The sequence below is a fragment of the Scardinius erythrophthalmus genome (assembly GCF_964197995.2).
Source record: "Scardinius erythrophthalmus genome assembly, chromosome: 3".
NCBI lineage: Eukaryota > Metazoa > Chordata > Actinopteri > Cypriniformes > Leuciscidae > Scardinius > Scardinius erythrophthalmus.
In genome coordinates this window covers 46,740,469-46,754,351 of record NC_138223.1, presented here as the reverse complement: position 1 = coordinate 46,754,351, position 13,883 = coordinate 46,740,469, and the positions used below count along the sequence as shown (strand labels likewise).

At 44.7% G+C, this 13,883-nt stretch overlaps 1 protein-coding gene across 4 annotated transcripts in view; it reads right to left on the bottom strand.

Moving 5' to 3' along the window:
- Window positions 1–12,977, bottom strand: part of tecrb (trans-2,3-enoyl-CoA reductase b) — a 23,966-nt gene extending 10,989 nt beyond the window's left edge. Inside the window, exons 1-2 of one of the 4 annotated variants that reach the window (XM_081362472.1) lie at window positions 12,785–12,977; window positions 4,581–4,631 (exon numbers count right to left, since the gene is read on the bottom strand). In XM_081362472.1, coding sequence (XP_081218598.1) covers window positions 4,581–4,631; window positions 12,785–12,799 — 66 coding nt within the window. In that variant the 5' untranslated portion in view covers window positions 12,800–12,977. Of the gene's footprint in view, window positions 1–4,580; window positions 5,279–12,591 lie in introns of those variants that run through there. The other 3 variants (XM_081362470.1, XM_081362471.1, XM_081362469.1) reach the window with 3 other exon arrangements.
- Between the last annotated feature and the right edge of the window lie 906 nt (window positions 12,978–13,883).

The window sequence follows — 13,883 nt, the reverse complement described above, 5'->3', positions numbered from 1 at the left end:
GCGATGTGGCGTTGGCGCAGCAGCTGTTTTGAGAGACGCAAACACTGACCGACTGACCAGATCTCCCAGAACACCCACAGGCCTCGCGCCGAGCTGGGAGATTCCAGACGCCGGCTCTGCCTCTACAAGTCCTCCGAAAAACCGCTTTATCTAACGTTTGTGCGTTTTCTGTCAGTATAGCAAAATAACTACTGAATGTCAAACCTATTAAAAACATAAATCATTGAATTAAACCCAGTTTGTAACAAATACAGGAGAAACAAGAGATTCCCTCTCTTTAAGGCCCCCTGAAATCAAAATGTATGTTTTTTTTAGCTTTTAGTATGAATATGTGAGGCTTAAGGTTATGAATAAGCTGGTGTTTTCCAAAACAATGACAAAATTCACATTTAGGAGATTTAAGCATTCAAAACTTACAGTCTCTCTCTTCCGCTAAAATGGATCATGGATTTTAATGACGTCACTGTGGACTTCGGCTTCTCATCACATCTTCTGTCCAATCAAATGCTCTCTAGAATCTAAAGCTCCGCCCCCATGCTAGAAACACCCCCTGGCCAAAGAGACCACTGATACCACACAAAGCGATATGTGTTGGAGATGTGTGTTCAGTTGCTTGAGTTTTCAAACGATACGTTGGTTACGAATGAAATGGCTGGAATATAATCACACCTCTACTACTGAATCCAAAGTATCTTCGGCACTCGGATTCACTTCCATGGTGCCGTCAACTACGACTTGCAGTCTGTGAGGGAAACTAAACGCTATTGGCTATTAGAAAAGGGGGAGGAGCCAATCAATATGTCCCGCCTTAGCTTCATGTTTCAGTGGAAATTACGTCAACGCATCAAACAAAGCTGCGCGTTTCAAGACACTTCAGTGGGAATTTAAACACTTCAAAAACGTCATGAATGAACACGCAAGACCTCAGAATGTGCTCAGATGCATTTATCATGAAAACTCCTGCTTAGGAAATGTCTGTGACTCTAAATAAAACAACAGTGCTTTAATGAAAGACTTTTTATTTGCAAAAAGTGGCATGAATTTTATTTATTTTTTGCATGGAAAGTAGCTTTTGAAGTAGAAGTCCACTGATTGATCGGTGTTGCCGATTAATTTGCACCAATAATTAGATTTGGTAGAACAATTGGTTATCGGCAAAAAATCTATTTCAAAATCCCTACATGTTTTTAGTGGGATTTAAAACAATGAAATGGTATGTATGTATACAGTACAGGACCACACGTGTTTTCATATCATTATAAAGTGATTCCTTTGTTGACTAGATCCTGCATTAGTGGAGAACTGCAGTATGCTTGCCTTCGAGGCTGAGAGGTCACTAACATTAGTAGTACATAAAGCAAAAATGGTAAAAACAATAATGGTAATTGGTAAAAACAATGTGACAAAAACTCACATAAGCCCGACCCAAATGTTTAATGTCACGATTATTACCATCTATTTGCATTATATCCATTTGTTCATGTAATATACATACAAGTCTAATTTCAATGATATGGCCTTTGTTTAGATATAAAGATGGCCATCTTTAAGCATGACTGTTTGGATTTATATGAAATGATAACACAAATATTGTTAATTTGTTGATTTCAACATTTACTAATATTTTTTTACTTTTGAAAGTGTGTCTCTTAACATTAGATTGTGATCAAGGTATCATTAATATTTGTATATTTAAAAAATACAGTTTTTAAATTTTTGTAATAAAGTTCAGCACTATTTTGCGTGTTATGCTTGTTTTCATCCAGTTTCCGTTTGAAAAACTATCGGTTGATTAATCGGTGCCGACCTAGTTATGGTTAAACTCCACAACCGGTCGCCCTCTCCTGGGAAGCACCTCGAGTAAACTCAGTGCCACTTACTGTGAATGTTATCGTTTATAGTAAATATTGGTAACACTTGACAATAAGCTTTCATTGGTTAACATTAGCTAAAATGAACTAATAATGAACTGCAATTCTACAGCATTTATTAATCTTTTTTAATGTTAATTTCAACATTTACTAATAAATTATTAAAATCAAAGGTTGTATTTGTTAACATTAGGTAATGCACTGTGAACTAACATCAACAAACAATGAACAGCTGTAGTTTTATTAACTGACATTAAAAAAGATTAATAAATACAGTAACAAATGTATAGCTCATCATGTTAGTGAATACATTTACAAATTTTAACAATTAAAACCTTTTTGTAAAGTGGTACCTATACAGTAATGTATTAAAGCATCTTCTTGAGCTTATCATTTCTTTCCCGCCAAAAACCCTAAATTCTTCAGTTATTTTGATCTGGCTTCTACTGATGACATCATCATCATCATCATCATCATGGCATTCCACAGTGACATCACAACACCAGTAGCCAGTGACATCACAGTGGAAGCGGCAGTTAATCCGAGGACATACGGGTGCAATCCTCGATAATCCTCCTGACATTCTGGAGGCCTCATTACAGGGACGACTACAGCAAGACCCCGAAACACACACCCTGAGCCCGTTCCTATAGACAAGAAGACACTCTAGGGATGAGGACGTCACATTTCACACACCCTGAGCCCGTTCCTATAGACAAGAAGACACTCTAGGGATGAGGACGTCACATTTCACACACCCTGAGCCCGTTCCTATAGACAAGAAGACACTCTAGGGATGAGGACGTCACATTTCACACACCCTGAGCCCGTTCCTATAGACAAGAAGACACTCTAGGGATGAGGACGTCACATTTCACACACCCTGAGCCCGTTCCTATAGACAAGAAGACACTCTAGGGATGAGGACGTCACATTTCACACACCCTGAGCCCGTTCCTATAGACAAGAAGACACTCTAGGGATGAGGACGTCACATTTCACACACCCTGAGCCCGTTCCTATAGACAAGAAGACACTCTAGGGATGAGGACGTCACATTTCACACACCCTGAGCCCGTTCCTATAGACAAGAAGACACTCTAGGGATGAGGACGTCACATTTCACACACCCTGAGCCCGTTCCTATAGACAAGAAGACACTCTAGGGATGAGGACGTCACATTTCACACACCCTGAGCCCGTTCCTATAGACAAGAAGACACTCTAGGGATGAGGACGTCACATTTCACACACCCTGAGCCCGTTCCTATAGACAAGAAGACACTCTAGGGATGAGGACGTCACATTTCACACACCCTGAGCCCGTTCCTATAGACAAGAAGACACTCTAGGGATGAGGACGTCACATTTCACACACCCTGAGCCCGTTCCTATAGACAAGAAGACACTCTAGGGATGAGGACGTCACATTTCACACACCCTGAGCCCGTTCCTATAGACAAGAAGACACTCTAGGGATGAGGACGTCACATTTCACACACCCTGAGCCCGTTCCTATAGACGTGCCACTCTAGGGATGAGCACGTCACATTTCACACACCCTGAGCCCGTTCCTATAGACAAGAAGACACTCTAGGGATGAGCACGTCACATTTCACAGAGGGAAAAAGGGCTTAATTCATTTGAGAATAATCAGGAGAGAGTGGAAAGGGAATCGACTGAGGCTCACGGTTACAGGGTAGCATCTAGACATGGGTAGTTGAAATACGACACTGATTTGGAAGATTTTTAGGTTGAAATTGTGAGGCAAAGTACATAATACATTGATTTCCTATTGAGTTAATCAAACATTTTTAAATTCAATTTTAGCAGATCACAAATTGCTCTGCCGTGCAGGGTTCTATTGTTAACTAAAACTAAAATTTTTGTTTCTTAAAATAAGCGTTAACTGAAATATAATATTAAAAAGAAACTTTTTTTTAAGTTAGGTGCTAACGTTGTGTAGTCGAGGTACTACTGTAATAGAAGTTCATAAAAACTTTATACACACATTTTAAAAAATAAAAAAATAATAATAAGACTGTCCAAAAACAACAATAACTAAATGACCAAAACTTTCAAAAGAACACACACATATATATATATATATATATATATATATATATATATATATATATATATATATATATATATTATAAAAATCATAATAGTTTATTAATTATACAGTAATTTAACACTGCTGCGGCATATTATTGTTAATTAAATCTAACACCTTAATAAAAAAAAATTGTTTCTTAAAATAAAAATTAACTGAAATATAATATTTAAAAAACAACAACAACAACAACAACAAAAAATTGTTAGGTGCCAATGCAACATTTCTCATTTTTGGTGTAGTTTAAGTCGAGGTACTACTGTAAAGTTTATAAAAAAAACTATATTATATACATATTAAAAAAAAAGAAAAAATAACAATGGCCAAAAAACAACTAACTTAATAAAACTTTAAGATGAAAACAAATATAAAAAATAATAATGAATTAAAAAATATTAACAAAAATCATAATGGCGTTTAAATGATAATGTAAAATAACACTTCTGCTGCTGCATGACAACTAAACCTTTCAAAGCACAATCATCCCATGTTGTCTTTTAATTAATATGAGGTTGCATGTGCATAATTATGCAGTGGTTTTAGACGGGGTAATGCATGTCAAATATCAGAAAGGAGGTAAAAGTCTTTCCTACCTTGTCCAGGAAGCAGAGCTTGTCCTTCGTCTTGGCGTCCAGAATCTCCACCTCGAAAAAGACCACAGCTTTCTTAGTCTTTTTAGCGGGTTTGCGTTTGGCCGGGACGGGGAGGCCGGGCAGCGCTCCCATGGCCCCGTTCTGAGCCTTTTTGGGCAGCGTGGCCTCTAAAGCCAGGGTATCCATACTGTCCTGCTTTCTTTACCCACTCTCTCTGAGTTCACTTCTTTCCTCTCTTAGTCCCTCTCTAACCTCCAAAACGAGTGCAGGACTTTCTGGAAAGCGTGAGGTTTAATGTCAGCTGTGGAAATAAATCTGTCTGAGCCCCCACCCCTCTCTCTCTCTCTCTCTCTCTCTCTCTCTCTCTCTCTCTCTCTCTCTCTCTCTCTCTCTCTCTCTCTCTCTCTCTCTCTCTCTCTCTCTCTCTCTCTCTCTCTCTCTCTCTCTCTCTCTCTCTATCTCTCTCTCCCACCCTCTCCCCTTTCTCTATGTTTTTTTTTTCCTTCTGGGTACTCAAAGCGCTTTACATAGAACAGGGGGGAATCTCCTCAACCAAAATGTTGTCGTCCCCCTCTTGTTCATCTACACATTTGGCCCCCAACCCTCATAAAAACGCAGGCACAAACAAGTAAACAAAACGTCTATCTCTTTCACTCACTCACATGCACCTTATTCTCATTTCTCCCTCTTTTTCTTCTGAACCTCCAGAGGAAACGTGACCCCTTCCCCAGTCATCCCAATATGTGCTAATTATAACTCGCCTCATGGATGCACACATGAACACACACACGAGTGTAACAGAGCCCAGCCATGCCCTCATCTAGAGACCCGAACCAAGGTTTACACAAACAGATTATTTACAGAATTATGATTTTAGTTTTGCACCATTGCATTGGGGTATGTCTCTGCCAATACAATGATCATGTAAAAAATTTATATATATAATAATAGGTTCAAGTGGCAATCAGTCTTACTTTTTGCCATCAAATTAGGCCAGTGTACGTTTTTATGTAACTGACTTTAAAAAGTTATGAACAGACAAACAGAAAATAAATAAATAATGACTGACTTGACTTGTGCAATCGGTCCTTGGCTATATTTCAGCCCAAAAATCAACAGGAAAAAATATTTAGATATAAGAAATTAGCTTGCTACGTTGCATTATTATTATTATTATTATTATTTTTGACAATTAAGCAAATCTCCAATTCTGACTATTCGAAATTATGATTCAGTTTTATATTTTATATATATATATATTTTTTAATACTGTAATAACTGCAGTTATTAAGCGTGGGAGCTGACTGGAGCGTAAACTACTCTATTTACTTTTACTAGGCTAATTACTAACGCGAGCTAGAGCACTCATGTCCCATACACCGCTCGACCATGAGTGTCTCAGCAAGTGGAGCATCAGTAGCACGAACCAGCAGGAGGCAGTACTGTTATCTTACTCTTCTTTTATTCAGAACAACAGAATAAGAACTGCACAGGCAAAACCCCATCTTACACATCTCTTACCACGACGGTGAGAACCACATTTTTACATAAAGCAGTAAATGAACCAAGAACACTCAAACTAACTCAAACATAAACACACATAACTTTACTAACACAAAAACCCAACCATCTTGCTTAAATAACGCATAAATCAACCCCCAACAAACAAATACCCATAATGCACCTAGCTGCTAGCGCTGACTGCCAGGTCATTACAATAACCCCCCGCTCAAGAGGGTTAGTGTCCCCACAACCCTAATCTCCCACAACAAAATCCAACAAATGTCCCGGTCGGCGTCGAACACGCTTCGACCTCCCTGGTGTTCTACCCCCAGCGCCAGGCTCAGCCCTGAGTCCGTTATTGTCCATCTCGGCGCTGGGAGTGGATTTTGGGGAGCCTCTCTGGCTTCCATCAGTCTTTTGCTCTGGAACCAGTGGGTGGTATGGTGCCAACCGGTCCTTATGAAGCACCACCCGTCTACCCCGTCCCGGCATTCGGACCCGGAAGACAACCTCAGAAATTTTATCCAGAACCTCCCCGGGTCCCTGCCAATGATGAGTCAGTTTTGGTGACAACCCCTGCTTCCTCTGGGGGCAGAACACCCACACTCTGTCCCCTGGCCCAATCCTAGGCCCATGGGCCCGGGCATCGTATGCCCGCTTCTGGCGAGCTCCAGCGTCCTCTAGAGCCTCCCTGGCCAGTTGATGGACCGTACTCAGACGCTCCTTCAATTTTCTGAAGTAATCCAATTCTGGCCCCCCAGCAATCTCCGGCTCGGGGGGAGACCCGAACACCAAGTCCACTGGTGTGCGGAGCTCCCTCCCAAACATCAGTGCCGCCGGTGTGCACTGACTCGACTCTTGCACCGCTGTCCTATATGCCCACAGGACCAGGGGCAGATGCTGGTCCCAGTCTCTCTGATGCTGACTGGTCAAGATGGCAAGTTGGGTGGCCAGGGTGCGGTTGAACCGCTCAACTAATCCATCGCTTTGCGGGTGGAGGGGAGTGGTTCTTGTTTTCTTCACCCCTAAGCGCTGGCACACCTCACTGAACAGTCGGCTCTCAAAATTCCGCCCCTGGTCACTATGAAGTTCGTCCGGCACCCCAAACCGGGCGAACATCTCGTCCACCAGTCGCTGCGCCGTCGTGGAGGCACTCTGATCCGGCACTGCATACGCCTCTGGCCACTTCGTAAAATAATCCATAGCGACCAGGACAAAGCGATTGCCAGCCTCTGTGATGGGAAACGGGCCCAAGATGTCCACCCCAATCCTCTCCATAGGCGCCCCGACTAGGTACTGCTGCAACGGCGCATGAGAGCGTTGGCTGGGTCCCTTCTGTGCCGTGCAAATATCACAGCAATGAACGTACAGCTCTGTATCTTGCCGACATCCCGGCCAGTAGAACCGCTGCCGCAGTCGCCGCACTGTCTTGGAGTTCCCGAAATGACCTGCTCCAGCTGCCCCATGAACCCAACGGAGGACCTCCGGCCGCAAAGCGTGGGGAACCAGGAGTTGCAGGCGGTCGATGCCCCCCCGCGGTGCCTGCCACCGCCTGTAGATCACGCCTTCGTGGAGCTCCAGGCTGCCCCACTGGGAATGAAGTGTCTTGATCTCAGGCCCCTGGGAGGACACAGCTGGCCAGTCCGGACGGGTTTGGGCCTCCAACCAGCCCCTCACCTTCACCAGGACTTGATCATTCGTCTGATGTTGCCTCAGCTGCTCAGTGGTGAATGGCTCCCCATCTCCCCCACTGCCACCTGGCCTTACTGCTGCCGACGATGGCCCCAGACCTCGTTCTTCCTGGCGACTGCAGTACCGACATTCGTCAGTAAGGCATGGACGTCTGGAGAGGGCGTCAGCGTTAGCATGCTGCCGCCCTGGTCGATGCTGGACCTCAAAGTCATACTCTTGTAGGATCTCCAGCCACCTTGCCACCTGACCCTCTGGCTGGCGGAAATTCAACATCCAAGTGAGGCTAGCGTGGTCGGTTCTCAGTGTGAACCTGGTGCCCAGGAGGTAGGGCCTGAAGTGACGGACCGCCAGGACCACTGCTAACAACTCCCGCCGGGTGACGCAGTAATTTCTTTCTGGGCGACTGAGGCTGCAACTATAATAGGCCACCACTCGCTCTCCATTCTCCCCCCTCTGAGATAGTACGGCCCCGACCCCCACGTTACTGGCATCAGTGTCCACAAGGAATGGTTGGTTGGGGTCAGGGTAGGCCAGGACAGGAGCATCGATGAGAGCGGCTTTTAGCTGTTGAAAAGCCACAGCGCAGTCCCCTGACCACCCAAATCGCCGGCCTTTGTTTGTCAGCTGATGTAAGGGGCTGGCGATTGTTGCAAAGTCTCTGACGAACCTCCTGTAATACGAGGCCAGACCCAGGAAGCTCCTCAGCTCAGTGATGTTGGTTGGTGGGGGCCAGTCCCTCACCGCGGCCACCTTTGTTGGGTCGGTAGCCACCCCGCTCTCACTGACCACATGCCCCAGGAACAGCGTCTGGCGGGTGAGCATGTTGCACTTGGCCGGGTTCAACCGCAACCCAGCATTACGGATGGCTGTCAGAACCTCCCGTAAATTGTGTACAGCCTGGTCAAAGTCTCTGGCATGGACTAACAGATCGTCCAAGTAAACCACACAGCGGGTGCGGGGAATGTCTGTAAGGACCCGCTCCATCAGCCTCTCAAAGGTGGCTGGGGCATTACACAGTCCAAAGGGCATCACTTTAAACTGCCACAGTCCTTGCCCTATGGTAAATGCAGTTTTGGGCCGGGCCTCTGTCGCCAGCTCCACTTGCCAATAACCGCTGCGCAAGTCCAAAGAGCTGAACCAACAGGATCCAGCTACATAATCCAATGCATCATCAATGCGCGGCAGTGGGTATGAGTCTTTGCGGGTGACCGCATTTAGTTGCCGAAAGTCTACACAAGGGCGCCACCCCCCTGTTTTCTTCCGCACCATGACCATGGGTGCGGCCCAGGGACTGTCTGAGGGCTCAATAATGCCGTTAGCTGCCATTTCTCTGATCATTTCTTCAGCAGCCTGGCGTTTGGCGAGAGGCAGTCTATGGGGGCGTAAACGAATGGGGGCAGCAGGGCCAGTGTCAATGTGATGCTGCACCAGAGCTGTTCTGGTACAATCCTCCTCTCGGGCAGCAAAAATGTCCACAAAGTCTCCCAATAGGCGTTGTAACTGCTCCTGCTGTGGTACACTCAGATGCTCACTGCTTCGCCGCCCCAACTCCTCAACAGCAGCAACAGTTTCAGGTGACGTGGGGGCGGATGGAGAGTAGGGTGATAGTGACTGAGATGCACTGGTCTGAGCTGTAATAGTCTCCGGAGGCTCACCCTGGGTCTCTGCAGCTCTCGGGTGGCGATTGGGGGCTGGAGCTTCTCCATGACGACCCCGGCCCAATCGGAGCGGCACGGTCTCGTTACCTAGGCATAGGGCGGCCCCCGGCACATCAACACATGCTCCCCAGCGGGCCAACAAGTCCAAGCCCACAATACACTCATCTCTGATATCGGCGAGCCAGAACTCGTGGCTCGTCTGGCTCATCCCCACCACCACAGACAGCAGCTTCTTTCCAGGCATTACTGTCCTTTCACCTGTGACGGTGAGCAGTTCAGTATTGGTGGGGGTCCAGTCCTTCGGAAGAGGACCGGCAGTTTCCGACAACAGTCCTTTTCGTAGTAAGCAAATGGTGGACCCCGTATCTACCAGGGCGCTGCAGGGCTGCCCATCAACAACACAGTCCAGGTACAGTCCTCTGGCAAAACCGCAGCGCCCTACAGTAGGGTAGTCGTAATGGAGGGGTGTTGAAGAACGGGGTGAGGGTCCCCTCACTGCCTCACTCCGAGGTCGTTTCCCGGGGGTGACGTTGCTCTGGGCCGGGGGCTCGGGGCAGGGCAGTCCCTGGCGAAATGCCCCGGTTCTCCGCAGCGGTAGCAGCGGTCTAGCCTCGACCTCCGTCGGGGGGGCGCTGCTGGTTGAACACGGCTGACCTCCTCCTCAGATCGGACCATGTCCCCCTCCCATTCGGCTGCTCTCGTCAGATGACGCCGGAGTGGAGATTGACCTGTCGCCGTCCCATCCTGTAGCACCTCCTCAGCTCGCTCAGCCTCTCTCAGTGCCTCACTTAGATCTCGGGGTGACAACAGGCGGACATGTTGGCGGAGCCGCTCAGGTGCAAGACCCCGCAGAAAAGCATGGAGGCTCAGCTCTTCCCGTGCTGCGGCTTGGAAGGTAGGGTAGCCCTTCCGGGCATAAACCCGGATATCAGCGGCGAAAGCGCCTACACTCTCTCCCTCGCGGCGACGTCGGTTATTCAGCTCCTCCCTGCTCTGTTCTGCGGAGGTTCTCTGCCCGAAGCGGCGGTTGAGAGCAGCGGTGAGGGCCTGGAGATCACGCCGCTCCTCAGGAGACAGATCGATGAGGACCTGGAGCGCAGAACCCTCCAAAGCGAGGGCCAAGTGAATCGCTGTCTCCTCACAGCTCCATCCATCGTGGAGGGCAGCCAGGTCGACTTGTGCCAGGTAGGGCTCCAGGGGCGTCAACCCGCTATATCGTGGCAGCTTGGCGGGCGATCGTGTGAGGGGGCCTGGCCGGCCATTAGTTTGGAGTGTCGGTGTGATGGATGGAAATTCATTCTGCCTGTGACTAGGAGAGTGGTACACTGTCCGGTGTACACTAGCGCCATCAGGCCGGTGCGGAGCCCTGCTCCTCCGCGTCGTCTCGCTCGTCAGACGCTCTAGCATGATGCTGTTCTCTTGAATGGCACGCTCTAATTCGCCTATACTTTGCTCCATAATGGCGTCTTCGAAACAGCCTAAATCCCACTTCTGACACCAATGTAATAACTGCAGTTATTAAGCGTGGGAGCTGACTGGAGCGTAAACTACTCTATTTACTTTTACTAGGCTAATTACTAACGCGAGCTAGAGCACTCATGTCCCATACACCGCTCGACCATGAGTGTCTCAGCAAGTGGAGCATCAGTAGCACGAACCAGCAGGAGGCAGTACTGTTATCTTACTCTTCTTTTATTCAGAACAACAGAATAAGAACTGCACAGGCAAAACCCCATCTTACACATCTCTTACCACGACGGTGAGAACCACATTTTTACATAAAGCAGTAAATGAACCAAGAACACTCAAACTAACTCAAACATAAACACACATAACTTTACTAACACAAAAACCCAACCATCTTGCTTAAATAACGCATAAATCAACCCCCAACAAACAAATACCCATAATGCACCTAGCTGCTAGCGCTGACTGCCAGGTCATTACAATACATTTATTCGTCTTTTGTAAAACCAGAATACATAAATGTCACTATGTAAAAATAATAATAATAATAATAATAAAAAAAAAACATTTTTCTATTTCGCGGTAAAAAAAAAAAAAAAAAAAAAACACACACACGTTGATTTCCGTTGTTTATCTGTTCTGAGACGCACTATTTTAGGGAGGGGAGAGAGAGATTATTAATAACTTGGAAGGGCATGAGCAGATGACACTGAAGGAAAACCCCACTGCCACTGAGAGAAACCCCAACTGAAAGCGAACTGCGAGGAATAAACCAACATTATATTCAAATGTTCAAGTTTGAGGCGAAATACAGCAGCACTAACACACAGGATACAACACACAGGAGGAGACCGACGGAGCGACCGTTGAAGAAAAGCACGTGTCGTGAGTGGCTTTCGCGCGCTTAACGTCGACATTAACCAATTTTTTTATCTCTAATTAATCTTATGCGTTGTGTTGTGTTAATTTTGTTCCCCTCTTTGATTTATTAGTAACTTAATTATGATATATTATATGTTTATGTCCCTGAGAGATCTTCAACCCTTCTGGCGCCCTCCTGTGGACATCCTGCAACATCGCTTATGTCAGTTTTATCAACAAGACTTTGACCGAACGTGTCCTACAACATGTTTAATGTACACCAAAGTGTTACATCAGCATTTAAAATATCCTTAACGATTTTTACGTAAGCCCTATATCTTCATCGGTCAGGATTAATGTGCACAAATAGTAAATTCACACCGAAACATACAACTACTTCCGGGTTTATGGAGATTAGAGCCGTGACTTCAGTCCCACATGATGAACAAGTCCGTCCTGTTACAGCGCATGTGTTTTTGGTCAGATATCACAACTTAATCGCGTTTATTAAAACGCCGAATGATACGCGTGCAAGCGAGGTTTCTACGTTTGTGAAAGGCCATATTTTATACTCATCTCGAGGACAAATTGAATTGCAATAACCACCTCATATGTTGCAATCATTGCACATAATGTGTCGTAATATACGGGACAGGGGTTGTTTCAGCTTCTGCTGAGATGCGGTGTAACCCTAACCCTAACCCTAACTCTCTGGGTCGAGGAGAGCATTCACTGCAAACTACCTTCCCATCCCTGCTTCAGGACCGTCCAGTATGCATAATCTGTGTGTGTGTGTGTGTGTGTATTGTCCGATTCATAATTCCACATACCTATCAGTTTAGTCCTATTAGGCCGAGGTGCTTGTCACACACTAGCGTGCTCTCTAATCTGCAACCTCAGTGATGTGTGTTAATAGTTCATTCATTTCCACACGGCACGATCATCTCCTCATCTCAACCTCATCATCATCTGAGACCTGAACGCCTGAACAATGAGAACTGAAAATCAGGAGCGATTTCTTACCTCGTAATGCTTCATTGTTGCAGTTTGAATGGCTTATCCCAGCAAGGTGAGAGACAGGCACGAAGTCCAATCAGGAGGAACGGAAGATGCCGCACATCCAATGGGAACAGAGTGGTGAGCGATTTCCAACAAACACGAAGAGCTGCGCTTGAGACTGTCATTGGTGAGACGCACCAGAGCCGCCTGACCTAGTAACCAATGAGAATCCGATTAGACACAAGAAGCGTTGGACAAGCGTTAAGCGCCGCCTAGTGGTGATGTGAGGCTATTACACGTAATGACAGCAGTCATTTAAAACAACGATTCTTTGTTATAGAACAATTACAGTTTTTATGGATAAATGCCAAGCTGATTGAAAATATGTCTGAGTGTATATTACAAGAAAGCCTTATTTTGAATTTCGTTTTATATAGCCAATAGAGAGGAAATTTTAAAAGAAAAAATAGACATTGATAGGCTAAATATGTATCTTTTTTATAACTCAACTTGTTGAGTTTTTTTGTTATACAACAATTACAGATTTTATTTATAAATACCAAGCTGATTGAAAATATGTTAGAGTGCATATTACAGGAAGGCCTACTTTGTTATTTATTTATTTTTATTTTTTTTATAAATGTAGCCTATTATTTAAAGGAATTAAAAAGAAACACACACACACACACACACACACACACACACACACACATATATATATATAATATATATATATATATATATATATATATATATCATTTTTTTTTATATAACTGAACTCATTTCAGGAACATTTAAGAAGAATAGAGACAAAACTTTTATAATAAATAAATTCAATTATAATTTATTTAAATATAATAAAATATGTTTTCATATCCTTATATGATTAGGACGATGCAAAAAAACAAAACAAAATTTAAAACCAAATATATTTCTGTTATATATATATATATATATATATATATATATATATATATATAGTTATATATTTTTGTTATATGCATATACACACTAACTGAAGAATCAACCAAATATCTTTCAACCAAATGTCTTACTTTATTAAATCATTTCAAATAACAAACAGGCATTAGCATATTATCATTGTTAAACACATTAACAATAA